The sequence below is a fragment of the Atractosteus spatula genome, chromosome 9, assembly GCF_055471065.1.
Source record: "Atractosteus spatula isolate fAtrSpa1 chromosome 9, fAtrSpa1.hap1, whole genome shotgun sequence".
In the NCBI taxonomy this organism is placed as follows: Eukaryota; Metazoa; Chordata; class Actinopteri; order Semionotiformes; family Lepisosteidae; genus Atractosteus; species Atractosteus spatula.
Genome location: NC_142714.1, coordinates 14,206,794 through 14,227,470, shown reverse-complemented (window position 1 = coordinate 14,227,470; position 20,677 = coordinate 14,206,794). Strand labels below are relative to the sequence as shown.

Below are 20,677 nucleotides of genomic sequence, written 5' to 3'. Positions count from 1 at the left end.
GTTACAAAAGCACAATACCAATCGTGCATGTGAGGTCTTAGGCAAAAAAAATCACACAGAAGCACATAAGTATCACATAGCAGGCAAAGGAGGGAGAACTACAGCAAATAAACATTTATAAAGGCCTTCAAAATTGCATTCTAACATTAAGGTATGTGGAAACGTAGAGCGCTAATTACCTATAAGTAAAACCTTGCAGTGGATTCTGTGCTCAATGACATCTATGCCATAATAAACAAAATCACAACAAGCAATTATCTGTTTTGCAAATGACAGATATAAGCAAATTTATATGGCAGAGGCACCAGCTCCTGACTGAAAGAACGTCATGTCCACTATCAGTGATCAGAGCACAGAGACACACTAGATTCTAAGAACCAATTTTATCAAACCAAAATATAGGTCTTACATATTTTTTTTTTCCTTCCTCACAGGTAGAACTGTGTATTACACACATGGAGGCAGGGAAAGACCCAGGGATCTCAAATAAAGGATAGGTGACAATGTGTCTAGATTCTGCTGTGACATCTGTGTACAGCTATCAACGCTGAAAGAAATTAAGAAGTGCAGAACCCCATTTAATCATTGTATTTAACATACAAATACAAAAACAACCAGGGAAGAGGAAAATATGACAACAAAGGCCTAATAATCGCATAGACCTTGTAGTAAGAATCCAAATTAGTGTCAAGTTTTTTCACTGTACGATGAGATGACACCTAACAATATACAGTAGCTGTCCCTGTCACTATCTGGAATATTTCATATACCTGTGATGTAGGCCACAGCAGCTTTTATGATTCTACATTTTCATAAAGACAAAACTAAGCTTTTTCTGAAAAAGTTCAAGTAGGTAAGGCTTTTCTGGCTAGCTGACATTTTTATAAGATTTACCTATATTTCAAAATATTCAAAACCTGTACAAGAAGGTTCTATTAGTAAACTGATTTCGAAGTACTCAGCTGATCACATATTTTGTCTTACTCGTAATGGTGAAACACACATTTCATGTAAATGTGGAAATTTACTTTGTATTTTTTGCATGTACTTTAGAACTCTTAAAAAAGTAAAAGAATACAGATATTCTCCCTCCAGATTGAATTATCAATGTCCATGTTTCTGAGATCAATTATTTTACGGGGCGGGCATTACATTTTGAAGTTCTCTGGGCATGGAAAGCAAAATCAGTCCCTACAGCTATGCATGTGCCCCAGCAGGGCTGCACCCAGACATTTTGAAGCCCAAGCCAATGCCCTTGAGATGCCCTCCGTCTCAGTCAAGCTTGAACATTTTGACAGGAAATGCATTTTGAAAGTTTAAAGTTTGCAGTATTCTTCAGACACATACAAAGGTGTAGAACGAGAAAAGATTTGCAGGACATAAAAGAAAGTACTTTGTCAATACAACGATAACACATGTAGCAAAAGTAAAGTTGTAACAAGTCCACCCCTTCCTCCGCAGCCTCAGCCTGGTACAACTTTATTTTGACTATATTTTTGATGATTATATTGACAAAACTCTTGTTCTATGGATTGTAAACATTTCCATAGTCTACATGTCAACTGCCTGTGTGCTTCCACTGAATGTGTCCTTCACCTGAAACCCTGGTCCTCCCAACCCTATGGGCTGCCTCCTCCCCGAAACAGCTCTCGCAGACAGACGTCAGATCTTCAGCCGCTGCAGAGACAGGGCCGTCACACACAGAGCTCAAGAAGCAGCTCTCGAGTAATAACAGGGCAGTGTCGTGTGTGGAGTCAGTGACCATGTCTGCTGAAGACGAATGAACCCAATGACATTACATGCTTCTTTCATCCCCCTGCTTTTTAAGAAAATACATTTCAGAATGTTATGAAACATCAGTGCAGAAAAGAACCCAGCCCCATACAGCATTGCCTGTTAATGACTAGATAGCAGAGCCACCACTGCATGCCCCTTTTTTGAACAAATACTTTGTATGATATAGAAATCCAAAGTATCCCAGTACAGTGGGGGTGATGGGGACTGTAACAAAGTGGTGCGGATGTGAGGGGAGCTAACCCTACTCAGGTCATGTCACAGAGCAGGCAGCTCTTATACTGAACGATGTGCTTTACCGCTTTGAAGAAAAACGCGTCTTCTCTGGGTTTTGAATGGTGCAAAATAAGTGGGATATTGAAACGAGAAGCTCTGACCCCCAGCTGCACTGACACAGGCTGTCAGCACCCAGTCCTGATAACAGGGGTGGTGGAGAGTGGACGATGAAACCGATTAAATCGACAGACCCCACAGGCTGACACCCCCTAGACAACAGGAGCTTTTGAATGAGCAATCTAGCACGAGAAAACCTGCTCCTTTCATCTGGAACTACTGCTTTCAAAAATCAAATGCCTTATTAAGACAGCCAACCCAGGTGTACGAGGGCATTCACCCCAGCAAATAAGCAGCCTGCCATGGAAAAAGAGAGAGGGGGAGCAAAGGGGGATTTTGCACAAGTTAAAAACAGCAGGGGACATGCAGACAGGACCAGCAGCAAAATTCTTAAATTAAAACTGGAAATACTTTGCCACGCAGACCCAGAGATCTCTTTGCAGAAACAGATGGGCTCTCAACTAGTTTTAAGGTTAGATAAATTGAGAAGGAATCTGCTTTCTCCTTTATCTCCTGTTTAAAATGCAGTTTACAGCCCCAAGGCAGTACGAATTCCCAACAGAAAGACAGTTCAGAGTTCAGAGCAAAGATAACGTCTTCCTTGGTGGTCTTTGGTAAATCACTTTGATATGTGTCAGTACATGAGAATTACAATAATAATACTGAAACATTTTCACATAAAAAAGAATATACATTCAAGAGTGAATACAGGAGGCACATCCTGACTATACAACGAGAATTTCTACAATAAAACACTTAGCCATGCGGTTGAAGCTCACAATGAGAAGTCTCAAGAAATGAGTAGGTGAGTGTCTTAGATCGATTATCTGCTAGCAAGCAAACAAGCAAGACGGACTGAGAATAGCTTTCTCTTGTGTTTAAGCTTTCTTTTGACTCATTTTCATAGTTTGGAAAATAGCACTGACTTTAAAATAGCTACTAAAATTAATGAGAACCCTCAGGCACCAAAGCCGATCATGCTATATTAAGTCATAAGGTAATAATACCAAGCTCCAGCTGTGAAAGACATTTCGATTTAAATCTAGTGCAATGAGAGAGGTCCGTTCCTTTCAATTGTTGTGAATAGTTTAATGGGGAGTTTGTGGCCTATAAACACCAAATTTCAAAGTAAATTGCTGAAGCAAATTTCGGTAACCCCACACTACACAATACACATGCAAACAAACACACACAACCAACCTATGATCAATTAGGCAGGTAGTGTCAACACACCTAATACCAAGTGAGTCACCTCTAATTGCAGGGAGAATAATGGTAGTTCATAGGTGACAATAGTCATGCATTTGAATCACAACATTCACAATCAAATTTCTTCACTGGCTGTTAATGTCCCAGAATTGCCCAAGATTAACACTCCAAAATCAACAGTATATCCATTAAAACAGATTCCCTACTTCCAGATAACCATGCCTTTTAAATGGTTTTATATTTATTAATTGTAATAATTTATTCATGTATCCGATTAATTGCTCAACAGTTACGTCGAGTGGGACTGTACGGCTATACAGTTCATGTGTTCATAGCGAAACGCGTTAGATGCATTTATAATAGGCAAAGACATGATGAAATAAACGGGTTTGAAAAATCGCATCTCCACGCTTAGAAGAATACCAAAAGCTCTGTTGTGGGCATCTGCGGCTCACAGGAAAATGTTATGACTGAAGTCGGGCTTCTCTTCAGGCGTTTTAATAAAGCGCATCTTTCTCTTTGTAGAGGGTAGGCGGGATAATGAGGTAGCAGACAATTACCATAGCTCGCTGATGTTATCTAAATGCAGGGAGATCAGTTGAAATGTGTGTAATTGCACTGTCAGGCAGCTGAAAAGAACTCCCCTCCTGCCTGTAGCCACTTCAAAATGAAATTCTTTTCTTTTTCTCTGTGGCAAGGCTATGCCTGATATGCATGCATCAAAGAACCAGCGAACTGCCGCCTCTTTCCCCGAGGCTATGATAACCACTTTTAGTGAAGTACACAACACTGTGCAAAACGGGGGGAAAAATGCTGTGCGATACCCCCGGTCTTCAAACCACAAAACAGCCACAAGTGTGCCACTGTCGTTATTATCGTTATTGAAGATCTGGAGTGTCGATCAGTTAACGAATGTACTAAACATTTATAAGAACCTCAATCATTTAACGTAGCGACATTTAATTAACACATATATACAATATAAATGCGGAGGCTTAGGCCATTTTCTTTCAAATGGTGATGCTATTGTGCATAGCATTCATAGCGGGAAACAAAGACCAGGTGCTTACAATGGGCCATTTAATATGTACAAAGACTGGTTACACAAAAAAAGACCTTCGAAGGTCATGACCCCGTTTAATTCTGTTAAACAAGCCCACTATTTTATTAATTAAATTGAACAGACAACCAATTAAATACGTTACTTTCATTAAAGGCGATTTGAGCCTGAGCTAAATTGGAGTAAACTTGTACACTCCCATCATCCCGCCTTGAAACACTTCACTAGTTAAGCGAAAGTCAATTACGAGGTTTTTTTTCTGTACATAGGTCCAAACGTTTCTCTTTGCTGAGTGTTTAATTATTTACAAAATAGAGCAAGATATGTAGATATCCTAAGACGTCCCGGAAAGCGCGTAAACGCGACAGGAAAACACGAATACTAATTTCTACTCAAATTGTTCAATGCAGACGTGAACTGAATGATCGACTGAATGGGCCAGCGTTAATAGTAGACATGTCTTGCAAATCATTGTACTAATTTGCATGCAATTTAATCTACAGTCTTTTTCAGTATAACGACCTAAAACACTTGGTTTTACATAGCCAGTTAAAAAACGAGTGCGAATTAAAGCAAGTAAGAATTCACACTTCCAACCGTATCTGACTCAAAAGCGTTACACGAATCACTACTAATATATTAAATTCTCCTACAATACTAAACGTTATGTTTCTATGGCGAATTGATTGGTTGCATTATACTTTTTTTTCTTTTTGGAACCCTTTTTAAGTTTAACAGATAATGTACAGTTTTTCACTGTCCCCCAGTCCTCCGGTACCGCCGCAAACTGAAAAGGATCAAAAGCCGATGGAATATTACGCAGCACCAGATTCTACTTTTCTAGGGCAATACCACAACATTCCTGCTCTGAACAGAATAATACGAGTCCCCGGATTTACAACGTAAAAAAACCCCAAATAATTTCAAGTTACTTCTTCAATTTATTTTAAACCTGGGAAATCCTACATTCCGTCATCGTCCAGCTTTTTTATCTCATTCTCGGTTCATTGTCATAATCATGACCTTTTTTTCCCCTTCAAAAATACAGAATTCTGGAACTTTCGAAACTTTCTTATTCCAGATCTCCGGATCTGTTATTAGGATACACTTTCTCGGAATTGCAGAAAATGATTTTCGCATTTTAAACTATTCAGTTAAGCGGCGTCAATAAAGGTACCTTTGCATACCGTTCCAGTTATCATGGCCTAGTTTATTTGTTGGCATTTATGGTGTTACTCCTGTTCAGCTTCCTGAGACACCCAGGTCTGTACGTAAATCATTCCAGTCTAGAAGGTGAAATGTGAGACTGAGAGAATCCATTTTATTGTCAGGGGGTGGGATAGTAAAACCTAGAATTTTATTTAGGTACGGTAATCAACTCTTGTAACCAGAATCGCCACAGACCAAGGTCATGTCTCAAGGGGTTTACTATAACTTTGCATGGACAAATATTCTCTTAAAAACTTAAAAGGTGTCTATTTTCTCATTTATATAAAAGGACAAATTACAGTTTTCATCTAACCTCTGACTTGTGTTTTTCCTTTTGCATCTTGTTTTGTGTGATTTTACATTTTGTTTCTTCCCAGAACAGGTCTGAAACCGTTTTAAATGCTATTTAACACTGCCAAAAAGATGCACATCAGTGCCACGCTCAGAAAAATGCACTGGAAATGTTTTTTGAGGCACAGTAGAAACATTTACCGCCAGCGTTTCAAACGCGTAGAATTGTTTTATCCATTTTTGTTTCTGCTCTTCTTTCTGTAAGGACACACACTGCTTAATATTAACAGTCTGACAACTCTGCAAACAAATGAAAGACAATCACAAAGAACAAATAACAACTGCAGATGTGAAAAATCGGTGAGATTTTAAGTTACAGAAAAGTGTTACACATTACTGTTTCAAACCAAAAGTGTTCATTCTTATCTCACTCTTCTATTACTTAAGTCTCCAGCAATGTCATTTACCTCACCAGGTTTGTGCTACAAGTTATTTACGAGAGAAAAGGATTTAGAAAATGTGTATTATCTGTTTTTGCCTGGTATTCCCTGCTTTCTGGACATCTAACACTGTCCTGCTTTCTACGACAATAGAAAATGTGTGAACAGAAGTGTTTGCTCAGATCTGTTCCAAATGTAATAGTGGAAGGCACTTTTTATTATTTTTCTTCCATAGTGTATATAATATGAAAGCAATAAATATTACCAGTATATAAACTTATGAGCAAACATTTTTTTGTTATGCATTTTTTCAGTATTTTCTCAATTAAAAAGACCTTATACAATCTAATATACATTATAAAAAGTTGTACAGCTCTTTTTTTATTTATTAACGTTTAAAATAAGGACTCACTTTAATTTTTTTTTAATATGTAGTTATAAATATATATATTTGTCAAAATATATGATCATATTGTCAAGAAGCAAAAATGAGACAAACATACACCTCGACATAAAAGTTATAAATAAGGGTCCAAGTGAAGGATTTGGGGCATTAAGTCTGGGCAATTAAGAGTTTGTTTTTTTCACCGCTGCTGTCCTTTAACGGCAGCCACAACCCTCTACCACCATCTCCTGGTAGTTTTTGAGGACCACCTTGTCATGTTCGTCCAGGTACAGCATGGAAATGGCACTGAGCTCTGTGGGCACGCAGCAGGCCTTGGGGATCTTGGTGTTGACAGAGTTCACCAGCGTCTGCACGATGGCGTGATTGGTGGAGTTCAGGTGGTCTGACAGAGGAAAGGGGCAATCCCCCTGGCAGTAAAACGCCTGGTATCCAGGCGGTGCCACTATCCAGTCATTCCAGCCCACATCGCTGAAGTCCACGTACAGCGTGTGCCGCCTGCAGTTCCGGTTCTTCCGGCGGCCGCGCGGCTTGGCGCTGCGCTTGGCCCGCCGGGTCAGGGGGTGGCCCTTTCCGTCGTGGCCGAAGGTGACCAGCAGGGGGCGCAGCTGGGCCCAGTCCTCGCCGGGGTCCCGGTGGAGGGAGCGGCTGACGCGCACGTGGCGGCCCTGCTGCGTGGGGGTGTGATTGAGGTGGAGGACTTCCACGGCCAGGCCGTGGTTGGGCAGTTTGTCCCGTGTCCAGCGCAGTACGGCCGGGCTGGCGTCGAAGCTCTCCCAGCGCGAGGCGTTGTGCCGCACGAGTCTGGTGTCCAGGAGCCGCGTGATGAGCTGCGTGGCCTGGGGGGGCTTGAGGACCTCGTAGACGTTAATCCGGTGGAGCCCCTCGGCCTCCCCGTGCTGGTCCGCGTTCTCCACCTGCTGCCGGTACAGCCGGAGCTCCGCTGAGGACAGCACCTCGTCCTCGGGGATGCTGCTGAGGTTGAAGAAGAAGCGGAGAGGAGTGTCCGAGTTCTCCTGCTCGCCTTCCACGCGCTCCAGGTGCTCTGGGAAAGAGGGAAAGGGACAAACCAGACACGAGTCCTTAAAGAATTCTTTCAGAGGCACCGAAGGTCGAAACATTACCTTCCTGTGTGTCTTGAGAATTATAATGAAACACGTACCATATGGACCGGCACCAGCTTCAACAGTACACACAATATAAACAGTGTTTATCTTAGTCCCAGGCAGGCATTAATTGAAGATACTTAAACGGAAAAAGATGCTGAATTACACAAATAGCACAGAGAATTACTAAATATAGACTTGCATGTCTAGCTTTTAAAATAAAAAAAACCTGCTGTGATCCGAAAGAATTCCAGCGTCCAGATTGTTCACATCATGTTTCTGCATTTCATGTAATTGTTTCTTGAACCAGAGTGTACTGTTAATTCAATCCTAATGTGGAAATCAAACAGACACTGGTGTCAATTTCAGTAATCAAAACCACAGCAGATTGGAATTCCAATGCCTTTAAAGCTAATCTTCCACAATACAACCCAAGTGGGCAGGCTAAATCATTGAGCTTATCTTCTAATGTAACTGTGCTTTTGATTGCCATGTACAGTTTAATGGACAAACACCGGTTTTGATCAAGTCAGTGCACATTTTGTTTTTTGAAAGCAACCTCTCAATTTGAATACTGATGTTGCACTGGCAACGTTGTAAATTTACATGATCATTTTTAATTAAAAAACACAGCACTGAATGGTAACATTTTGACTTGTCCAATATTTCATGCTACAATAATTTAGGATTGACTACAAAAACTCAGCATTTATTTCACACATGTCCGCAGTGATTAAGTACATTACAGTATTTTGAAATCCAAATGTATATGAATAAGTGTGAATGCTCTAATTTATTGTGTAGGGAAAACATACAAATTATTTTACTTTTTAAAATGCTGTAGTGACAATGACTATTGTGACTATTTTTGGAACAGTAGATTGAGTGGGTGGCACGGTTAGCTTTGCAGTTTACAGCACTGGGGCCCTGGGTTTGATTCCTAGGGTGCTATCTGTGTGGAGCTTGTATGTTCTCCTCATATTTGCATGGGTTTCCTGTGGGTTTACTGGCAAAAAATGGCCCTGATTCGAGTGTGTGCATGTCTGTGTTTGCCCTGCAACGAACTGGCATCCCATCCAGAGTATATTCTGCCTTGTGTCCATTAGTTAAATAGTTAGGCTCCAGCGTCTCCGCAACCCTGTACTTGATAAAGCAGTACAGAAAATGGCTGGATAGATTTCTACTTATCATTTTTCACCAGCAAAGAAGAGTTTATTGCAAGAGTTCACAGAGTTCAGCTTTTCCTATTTTTCACCGAGCAATGTCTCCTACAAACAAATGAGCTAAGTTTATTAAGCCTTCCAATGGGAATGAAACATATACAGCATTGTTTTGGGGGAGTATAATTTTGATTTACTAATTTGGCAATGCTACTGGCAAAATCAAAATAGCTAACTAGTTAGTTGCATTATCAAATGTTCCATTAATCCTTGCTCCAGACATTAGTAAATTCAATGGGACATTTTCACAAAATCCATCATGCCCTTTCTTCGTCTGTCAGTGTGCAGGGTCTCTGTGGCTTTTTGGCACATTTGTAGTTGTTCAAAGAATGTTGTGTCTACCATTTTTCTCATCAATCCACCCTCATTATTTCACACCCAAACTTAATCTCGGGCAGGTGGTTTTCATTATTAAAACCTTATGTTTTTGGTTTGGATCAGCAGTCTGTTGACTCTGAACATTTATCATTTTCATCGCAAATAATCATTACTGACTTAGATTAAGTGATTGTCAGTGGCAAAGAAATACGCATGCTATATGGATAAAGTCTGTTTTCACAATGGTTTCAATTTCTTGGGATTCATAGTGGCTAGTTACTTCCAGAATAATGATTCTGTTATTTCTGAGAAGTCTGTTTACTTCAGGTATTGTAACAGTTTAGTGTGAAAATACAATTTCAGCGTTTTTATTCCTTCTCAGGTTTTTTTCGATGCCTTTCTTTTCTGTTTTATTCATGAATGTCTTTATCTTCTGTTGTTTCAAAAATGAAACAAAAGAAAAACTTTTTTTAATCTTTCCCAGCAGCACTAGCATTTGACTGGTCTGCATTTCCACTGCCTTTCTATCTCCATTCTTATCAGCTGTATCAGGGAAACCATGAGTACAAGTCTTATCAATCACTTCCATTCTTGGAAGTTCCTTTCTTAAAGGGAAACAAGTTAAACTCTCATTAATTCTCCCTGTGAAAATACTCTTCCTTATACGGAAAGGTTCAATATTTTGTTCCCATGCACTTGTGCCTAAGCAATTTAATATAGCTAAATAGATGAAGTTTCTCACTTTATATTGGATTCGTGAAAAATGTTAGATATTTTTGATGATTTTATTGTGGCCATTACTTACATTTCCTATATTCTATGGAAATCTACAAGTGCTGGAAACAGAGCCATGTTTTCTGTCTGGAAATGTGAATAAGCTTGCACACACTCTACAACTCATGGAGATATCTAGAGTACAGAATAAAGCATGGAAAGTTCTGGCATTTTACTTCGTTGTTGCAAAGTTAAGGAGATACAAAATACATGTTGCCATATTCCTTTTAAAACAACAGAATGCAAGGGTTGTCTCGAGTTTTTGTTGTGATCAACTGCAGTAATGGCTTGCCTGCGTCTCCACGCACACTCTACACTATTCGATAATCCTCCATTTAAAGTAATGCACAGCACTGTCCTTCCCAGAGAACTGACATACAGTACAGTACTTTTTAGTGTTGGCTAGCATTGAGGTTTCCCACTACTAAGTTAGAGCAACTTGACTGTTTTTATTATGTCTGTATGTACAACAGCATCCCAGAGGAATGGCCATTTGTTTACAAATCCATATTTTTTTGTAGTTTTCACATGAAATATTCCAGATTCCTAACACCTTACTACAAGCATTACTTTGTTTTTAAATTTTTTTGTGTCCAGTGACTATTCAGTATTGTAGACTGTTGGCAGGGAACAGTACTTAGCAGACTACAGTATGGTATTAAAATAATTACATAGTGAATGCGACTCTGAATCCCACTAAAGATCCCTACACTGGGAAAAAAGGCGTCCTCTTGTAGAAGCCAGTTTTTTTTTTCCTGTGGGGGTGGGGTAGCTCTTTGGTACTAAAATAATATCATAAGAAGGCAGGCTTTCCTTGAGCACAACATCAAACACGCACCAGCCTGTAAGATTACAATATGCTTTGGAGTACAATAAAATCTTGGTGAATACTGGTTGGTCTTAGAGCTAAAAAAAAACTTAGTTTAGAAAAATGGCTTAGGGGATTTTGTTTCACTTTTTAAATTAAATTGACTTCGGAAATATCAATGTTACATTTTAATTAAATAAGATGACAGCCTAAGTGTGCCGGAAATTGTATTAATGCAGCAATTTGTTCACAAATGGAAAAAAAAATAAGTTTTTTGCATGCAAATATAAATTTAAAATCTAAATATAAAAACAGAAAGAGATTGCTAAAGAATATTCTATTTTCATTGCTATTTTCAAAATACATATGTACAAGAAATATTTAAAGCACTTTTGATAGGAGTTTGTATTTCCTCAATTTTAACGTACTTATTTAGCATTAATTTATTTAGCAATAGTACTTATTTTATTCCATCCTAATATTGACCAACAGGCCATGAAGAACTAGAATGATTCTGTAATACAGCCAACATTAACAACAAAAAGTTCAAAAGGAATACCCATATCAAATGGTTGTGCTAAAAGTTTGAGAACTAATACAAAACTTCCTATTAATTAACATAAATCTGTTTCTTTGGGTGATTTTACTCCTCATAATTTGGATGCAGAATGCATTTGTTCTTCTCACTCCATTACATGATATGCTGATCATACTTCTCACTTGTAAGGAAGTTACTTTCAGTCCAAGAGAGGCCTGATGTTTCCCTGTCTTTTGTTCCAGACAAGTTCTTAATTGAGACAATTGTTTTCTTAACAGGCCCAACTGAAACTGTTCAGGTGTTGATGTATTAAAGAGACCACAGCTTGCATCCCAAGTGGATCAGAGCTGCTCGCCTATTGTACTGGTTCAGATTTCACCTGTAGCTCGACTTGATACAGACCCGCTGCCTCGTTACCTTCGTGATGGAAGCTCCTCACTGTGTTGGCTCGACTGGCTGACCTCTCGGGGTACTCAAAGCTGGCATCGACAGCGCCAGCCTCCTCTGCCTCCCCGGACTGCAGGCGATAGAGGTCCAGCATGTACTGTGGCACCACTGCGGCGCGGCTGGGCCTGGGACGTTGGTGCAGCCCAAACATCTGCAGCAGCGTGGTCTCAAAGTCCCGCAATAATTCATGGCTTTGCCCAGAGCGACGGCCCTGCAGCTCAGACACTTTTTTCTTTCCTTCCTCCAGTATTAGACTAGCATGGTTGCTCTCTCCTAGTACGACTTGGCATAATAAAATGACCATCAGCATTCGATTACCAGGAATCATGATGTCTCTGGGTGAGGTCAAGAGAGAGAGGGGAGAGAAAGACACTGGTGCTCAGATTAAAACTCTCTAATCTTCCCTGAGGAAAAAAAAAAACAGAACACAACAAGAAAACACTCGTGGTTCCAGTACAGTCCTGATTCCCACTGAAAACATCTTTACTTGGCAATAATTACTTGGTCTAGCTTGTTTACAGTCAAATAGCCCATAATCAGATATCTCCTATCCTGTTAGCCTTTTTTGTCTAAGCTCGCAATCTTAGTAATTATCTTAGCTGGATTCACAAAGAATAAACAGCTAAAAAAAAAACTGTTTGAATGGAATTTGAAGAACCACGTCTTTTCCTCCCTCCGCCTAGATGATTAGAAAAAAATAAAAGAGTAATGGCCTCAGGCAATGGGGTCAGACTAAACTTTAACTCAATGAGGAATAGAAAGTGCAAAAGTCTGATTAAGGGAGACTAAATTCGACTAATCATGTAAGAAAATGCAGCTGATGGGGAATAGGAAATCTTGCAATTTATGGAAATTGTTTTCAATATATCTGTGAAGGTTTTGTATATATCTGCGAATACAACCATGTTTTTAGAGGTAATGGATGGTATCATATACAATGAAATGATATTGTCTACTCACTGACAGAAAATAGAGCATGGGAAAACAGTCCATGTTTCTTGAGAGCCAATGTTGGACACGTTTCTTGAGGAAATGTTAAGTCGTGTTTGCAGGCTGCTTGAGAACGTCGTTGTGAACCTGTTCCTGAAATGAATAAGGGAAAATGAGAGATTCAACGGTGGCGAAATGAAAATATTTTGGAAGACAGGGAAAGATCAGTACTAGTGTTGGTGGGGTTGGCGATTGTACAACAGACAATACAACATACTGTGATGATATATTTTACCTCTCTACCTCAACGATTCACCGAGGGGCACACTTACTGAACACGAACGTTGACTGAGCAAAGAAACTAGGTATGCCAGAGAAAAGAAGTAAACCAGACTGCTCTAACCCTCTTGAAGGTTTTCCTAGTATGTGTAGATTTACCTACACCAAAATCATGAGCAAGACTGCCCTGTTGTTCTCACACCTGAAGAAGGCTCCATGGCCGAAACATTGTGTTTTCTTTCTTCTCTTTTCAGCATGGAATAAACCTATTACTTGTTCCTTTGCAGCCTACGCATGCTGACGCAGCTACCCACCTGAACTATCTTGTCATACATATATTGGTATAAAACATGCAGTAGGTGAATAGGTGTAGTTATGAGACTAGGTTCAAAAGAAACCCAAATATGTATACCCATACAGTAAAAAACACAGCTGGACATTGTTTCCATAGATACTGTAAAAAATGTAATTATTTTTATTGTGTTGTCTATATTTTGTAAATTTTAGTTGATGGAAAATACCACAGTGCAAGAACAATTTTTACTTTCTTCATCAAAGTTCATCACAGTTTAACGTTTTTTCAAGAGTTTGTGGTGGTGCCTGGATAAATGTAAACCACATCAGTACAAAAAGAGTCCAAAAATAGACATTAAAAGATAAAGAGAAACATTATTACAAGAAAGATATGGTTTGTGATCATATACATTTTGTACAGTATGTATTGCATGTATTTTGTATGTATTGTTTGTGTGCAAATATCATTATTGGCCAAGATATTCTAATTATTGAGCAATAAAAGCCATTTCTTTTATATCTACATTATGATATTGATGTCCAATAATTATACAGAAAATGTGGAATGTCTCACATAACATTCATAGGTAAATGTCTTGGTGCAAAGGAAACAATGCCTGAAACACGTATTTAATTCACTGCAAGGCATGAATATAGTTACAGCTTTTCAACTGAAAATCAGAGCAATTACTACTAAAAAAGTCATTGATCATCACATTGTGCCTCCAAATTCAAATGCTTCTCCCAACAGTTAAAGACAGTCAATGGTTTGTCATGGCACACCATGAGTTAATGAAGGAATCTGCAATTCAATGAAGTGCTTTTGGCAAGCTTCCCAAAGACTTCATTAGAAAGCCAAATCAAACCATTGATCGCCCATTAAAATATACTCACCTAAAGGGTGCACACTCCCAGCAAGAAACACAATGACTTTACCCAGGGAAAGGCTTGGACATATGCAGATCAAATCTGTTGAATGTAAATATACAGCAAACATACCCATCTGAAAAGCTGCTGGGGAACTTCTAATGTTTGCATCGCATTAGGCAGGAATGCATTTAAATTTGTGGAGCACATTGCCCACTGCCACTATGCCATCGACTGATTAAGATTCCTTCACCCAGAAATTTCAAGAGAGTAATTACAGCTTTACTCATCTAAACACAAACAGGCTGGTCAAAGATCAGGATCCAAGATAAGACAAGGAGCATGTTCCAAATAGTATGTAAATCAATGGGACTGCGAGTGTCCCCTTAGGGTAGTTTTGTGTGGTTTAGCAGAAACATATTCACAATGTGGAAAGGTTCTAGGGTGCCAAAAGCAATGAAAATTATTTTTATCATCTGGAAGACCTGACATTTCTGAAAACCATATGTAGCCCAAGTATAAAGTTATCATCCAGTCACACAAAAACGAGCCTCATAAGGAATGACTAATGAGTAAATTCTGGTTCAAATATCCCCACTAGTTGGTGTTTAGACTAATTAAACATTTTAATTGGACTTATGAATCACACTATTAAAACCAAAAGCATTTGTTTAATTCAGGCTTAAGAACTGTTAAGAGCCAACAGCTGTTTTGAGTGGATATAAGTGCTCAAAACTACAGGTTGGTTCAGTCATTATCTGGGCCTCTCCTCTTGGATCTGGACCAAGACTTACAGCACAATCACAGCACACATATTTACCGGAAAGAAATTGGATGTTCTTCATGTGTGGATTTTTACACAGCCATGCAAAAACAATTACAAAAAATGCAGCAAACAATACCTTAAGCATTAGCAGACAAACTCAGGCCTCTTGCTTCCGATCATTATTATGTCATAAATCTACTCATTTTGCAACCACAGTTTGAGAAGTCAGTCTTTTTCTTGTAATATTTTGTATCCTAATGGTACAAAATGGGCACTTAAAAGCATATCGGTCTTACAAGCTGTCAATGCCAATATCAATACTTCTTCTGGGGAATACCAGGCAGAAAACTGATTAGGCCAAAAACCTTTATTTAAAGCACATGCCAATCCTCTAAAGTATGTCAAATCACATTTCTGCTACTTTAGTCTCCACACAAAACTCTAGTTCCATAGGAATTAGCTGATTTGTACAGGTGGGGCAATGGCAACATCAGAAACAAAACTGCCAGCGTTTCTGGTCCCAGCAATCATGCATTTACCTCCAGCAAAACCTTATCTGGCGGGTGGTGTAACAAAAAGTATGAATGATTAAACTGAAGAGCATGAACAGGTTCTGTTTTATCGCAATATACTACTCAAGATGAGAAGGATTCATGACCAAACTGTTGTTTTCTTTAAATTCTAGGTTCAAATCCATCTTTCATTGCCAATGCCATAATGTCACCCAGAACGCCATACCCCCACATTGAAACAAAGGTCATTGCAGTGCATTTACTAAATTTAGAACTGGTATGGGCAGCACCATATTTTACAATTAATGTAGCCTTGGATGCTATTAAAACACAACAGCTTGCTTCCTTTGGTTTGGCACAATTTCTTTTGGCCTTCTCCTATTCTCCACACCACGCATGACTGTGGTTGTTTACTATTTAACCTAGGATAACATTGTTACAGTTTGTGTATCCTGCTATGATCCTCCTTTATTAAATGTATTGCCTCCTTTTGTACTCTATGGATTTGTGTACTGGGTGGTGCAGTGTTTTTACTGTCCTCTCACAAATTCCCAGCATCCACCGAACCTTATGTAAACCTTACAGAATGCAATTCAAACTGCTTTATATCTCGGACATATGTAGAGCTGGATGGTGCAAATTTGTATAGACCAAAAGGACAGTCTTCCCCCCACAGTTTCACTAAGGATTTTTAATGGGATAAAACAACAACCCATGACCATGACACCAGATTTTTCCTGCATGCTATTTGGACTAACTAAAACTGTCTCCTTATAGTGTGAGCCCCTTGTATTATAATGAATTAAGATGAAAAGACTCCCTGTAAAACAAAGATATGAAATGTCAATGTGCACGCATTGCATTAGATAGGCTTCATGGTGACTTCCTAAGAGAATTGCTTCCTTTACATACAAATGGGACATCATTGGTGCATCTGATGTTCCCATTACTTGTGCATTGTTAGATGTCCTAGAAAAGGATTTTGGTAATATGTGGTCTATCTATCCCATTAAGTACTTAGTATCTAATTGATCTGGCCAGCCAGCTATTTCTTGAACGAAGCTTCAGCAACATGCATGGTTAGATTGTTCCATAATTCCAAATGACAGAATCTGAATAATTACAATGACAGAATTTATGGTTTAGAATGCAAACCTCCTAAAAAGATACATAAAACTGAATAATTTTAATTGGTACATTTTGTATTTTCAGTCTAGTTTAAACTGGATTTTGCATACCAAAACTGGTAACTAGTATACTAAGTTTCCGTTAGTACAGTGGAAATATTCAAGCATGAAAAGTTCAGAACTTTTTCCAAAGCAAAAAAAAAAATCCTATTGTTTAAAATAGGATTAGATCTAAGAAAATCTTTTACATACAAAGGCTCGGATAACAAGTCCAAGGCTTTACATTTCAATATCTCTAAAGCACTGAGGAGGGTGTGATAAAAAGTGAAACAGTGAACAAAGAACACCCTTTAGATGTACATTTTGTTTTAATTACCGTATAGGACTGACCAATTAACAGAAACGGGAACAAATGATTTATTAAGCAGAAGCCATTCAAAACACTAATAATACGAACATGTATGAGGTACCAGCTCTACCCTCAATTGTTGATTCCTACTGAGAGTATCATTCACACTTTTTAGTGTTAAAAAGCAAACTGCGGCACTGTTCCTTTGCATTCTAATGCAGCTAATCGTTTCTTAAATCTAAGACATGAGTGCGGTAAAATGCTAATTCTTCTAATATAAACCTCCCTAAAACCATGAAGCTACAATATGATAGATACAATCATGCATACACTTCAGTTAGGTCATATTTGTCATTTTAAAAGAAAAGCAAGTGAGGTGTCAGAACTCCACCCCCATCTCCCCAACCCCCAACCTAACCGTTTTCTTAATTATATTTAGCTTTTTTTACAGTCTGAAACAGCCAATGCGTTGTGGTAATTTTATACGTAACCAACGGAGGTATTGATTAACACAGCACAAACGAACGCAGGTTAACCGGGCAATCACAACAAATATCTGAACTGCAAGGAGCCACGTAGTTTCACTATTCCTCGGGAAACGAAAGGTTTATAACACGCAAGTATCAGAATATCAAACACTGTATGCCAGAATATCAAACCTCTCACTGCCGGGTCTGCTTTAAACGCAGTTATCTTTGCTTCACGGTGTATTGTAGATTTAGATATTATGTCGACCGATTGCTGTTTATTTGATCACAAAAGCGTTATATTGAACTTTCAGCTCGTTTTCCTTTCCAAATCTCTAAAAAAAAGCCAGCATTAATTCGTTGTGAAGTATAAACTAACTTAAATCGATCAACAAACTAAACAACGGTTTTGCGGATTTAACAATATGACACTGTTTTTTAATTTCCTGTGATAGATGTATGCCATTTGCTACGCATTTCACATGTGTGGCGAATAATAATAGACCGAACAAAACATTTTGGTTTGGCAATGTCAAACACTGCAGTTGATTTATATTGATTATATTTATATTGTTTCTCCGCTCCCGGCACTTTCTTCTGATATGTGTAACAGCTTAAGCTCCAATTTTAAAATCTGCTAGTCACTCATTTCTATTTTTTTTTAACATCTGAGCACTGACATTTAAAACAGAGCACAACAGTGTCTGTTTATACTTAGCAGGGAGGCCAACTTCGTAAATTAAGAACAGAAACCTTTCCTTTGCACAACTATCTGAATGCCAGAATGACCCTCCCCGAATATACTTGAAATCAATAAACTACCCGCTGGTTTCTGTTTTACTGTTAAATAATTGGGAGAAAATGGAGAGAATGTATGTGTAAAATAATGTAAAATGGGCCTATTTCATACCTCATTATATAACATCAATTTGCACAGAGCGCAACCCCGGCAGCTGAGCGGCGCACACTCTTACACACGGGCTTAAAGAGGTATGATTGTTTTAATTTAAGGTCAAAACAATTGTTTGTACAACTCTCCTTTAGCTACGGTACATTTCTTTGATTTTCAGATTACAATAATATTCCTGTAGGTCATGTTCAGACTACGTTAGCACACATATATATATTTTTTGGATTACCTACTTATGTTTCCTCCGGGAAAAGATAAATATGCCCCCCCAACATGCTTGTATTTCTGATTAGTTTTTGAAAACAAGTAGGAAATAAAAGAGTGAGGCAAAATTCTCGGATTTAAACGTTCTGCATCATCAAGCCTAAAGGCTGGTGTGAGCAAAAGTAGAGAAAAAAAGATATGGGTGAACACTTGGACAGCATATTAAACGCAGCCTTGACATTTTGATTGGCACCGCGTTAGACTAGACAGGTTTAAAACAACATACAGACCACACGGGAGCTTTAATTTGTCTGAGACCCGTGTAAAATAGATTAAACCATTCTGAGCCGCGCTTAGGACCTGCAACGCGCTGCGTGTCTATTGGGACAGAACAATTAAGTGATTAGACGTAGCTAAATCAATAACTGTACTAGGCAGGTGTTCATTATCGGTCCCCGATGCTCCGCATTGTAACCCGGGCCAGATTCGGCAAACCCCTCTTCACCGCTCTCAACAACGATGATCACCTTAACGGAAACCGTGTCCGTTTTGAACAGGCTATAGTGTAGCAGTTAAAGAACCGTGTGAGTGTTAATCTTTTTCGGAACCAAAAAAAAAAGGAGGAAAACGATATAAACTCAAACTCCATCTATGTACAGCTTTGAAATGTCGCCAGTTTTTGTTCCGTTTTCTGGACCTTGTTCTATGTTAACGAGCATATTTCTATATAGTTTGACTTTCTAATGCAGACAATAAAAGCTTTATTTCATGCAAACCAATTCTTTTTACACATGAAACAAAATGTAATGACATGTTCATTAACCAGCATAGTTATTTTCGTTAACAATAAAGCTATTAAAACATATCATGTAAAACACAAAACTAAAATATTTTAGATAAATGAACACGTACTACATTGCTTTAAATTTAACTTAAACGTCAGAGAACAAAAAGACCAATAAAACAATGATCTGACTAAAAGTTTCTAGAAACATTTCAAATTTAAGAAAATGCCTGCCCGTCACAGTAATTCTTCAAGGTTTTAATAGCGTATCATCCGTATCCACCGGTTTTGGCAAAGCCATAATCCTTTAAAATGATTTCTCACAAGCCAGCCTTATCACAAAACTTGGGAAACTCGCTCTTACCATCAGTACAGGTCCAGGTGTTACTCGCAGATTTTAAAGTAAAGATGACTAAAGAATGGACTGGGAAAAAGTTCCAGGAAAAAATAACGAAAGTCCAGAAAAGAAAAAAAAATCAAGCACCAAGGACGAAACCTATTGGAAAGTACGACGATACCATCAAATGACACACGTTAATTCCGTTAAATCTCCCAAAAGCACACTGAGAGGCTCGTCCTGGAGGCCAGTCAGGCGAAGCCTCTGCGGAGATGAAGATCTCTTCTGCCGAGCAGCTTTAAACCAGAACGCCGCGCGCGCAGGCAACTTGAGAACTGCTCTCGCATCGCATGCTGCTCGCAGTTTTTATGTGTCCGCCCAGTTTAGCTTCCCAGCCTCCTCCTCCATCGCACTTCTCTACTTAAAACACCTAAGATAGCTTTCCCCGCAGTTCCTGACAGCGGGCAATAAGGATCACAATTTACAATTGGAGATTAAACCCCCCAAAAAACTGTAGTGTTTAATATATCTTTAAGGACGTTTCGAAAGCCTGTTTTACGGCTTCTTCAGAATCCCTTTTTATCTTGTGCTTTTTCCTGCCTGTTGGGAAGAGTACAAAGAAACACTTAACAACTAAAGTTACTTAGCGATGCTACGGGATTTTTTACATTTTCACATCAGCATTAAACCCATTTATTTTCTGTGGAGATCTCAAGGGACCGCGCAAAGCCCGGAGAAGCTTGACGCCTCTCCTTCCACCCGTCTCCTCAGTGTGCTCGGAGACGGTCAGGTCGGTGTTCACGCTATACCTACTGGGTGGGTGCACAATATTTGTTTGTAGCTCTGTAGATATGCATTAATTTAATCCCACTTAAAGATAGTAAATCCATCATTACCAGTC

The 20,677-nt window shown here is 38.9% G+C and overlaps 1 protein-coding gene across 2 annotated transcripts; it reads right to left on the bottom strand.

Annotated features, from left to right (window-relative positions):
- Positions 1 to 5,322: 5,322 nt before the first annotated feature.
- bmp4 (bone morphogenetic protein 4) lies at positions 5,323 to 20,123 on the bottom strand. Of its 2 annotated transcripts, none has more exons than XM_088925722.1 (4): positions 19,804 to 20,123; positions 12,911 to 13,033; positions 11,921 to 12,285; positions 5,323 to 7,784 (listed from the first exon to the last, which is right to left on the bottom strand). In XM_088925722.1, exons 3-4 carry the CDS (start codon positions 12,276 to 12,278, stop codon positions 6,937 to 6,939), a joined length of 1,206 nt encoding a protein of 401 aa, XP_088781848.1. In that variant the 5' UTR covers positions 12,279 to 12,285; positions 12,911 to 13,033; positions 19,804 to 20,123; the 3' UTR covers positions 5,323 to 6,936. The 2 variants fall into 2 exon arrangements, with proteins under 2 accessions (XP_088781848.1, XP_088781849.1); XM_088925723.1 differs by having other exon boundaries at positions 5,696 to 7,784; positions 19,958 to 20,093.
- Positions 20,124 to 20,677: the final 554 nt, after the last annotated feature.

Coding starts and splice junctions, on each gene's coding strand:
- bmp4 (XM_088925722.1), bottom strand. CDS start 12,278: ATGATTCCTGGTAATCGAATGCTGATGGTCATTTTATTATGCCAAGTC. Junction 7,785..11,920: donor GAGGAGCTTCCATCACGAAG/GTAACGAGGCAG, acceptor CCTCTTTCCCAG/AGCACCTGGAGCGCGTGGAA.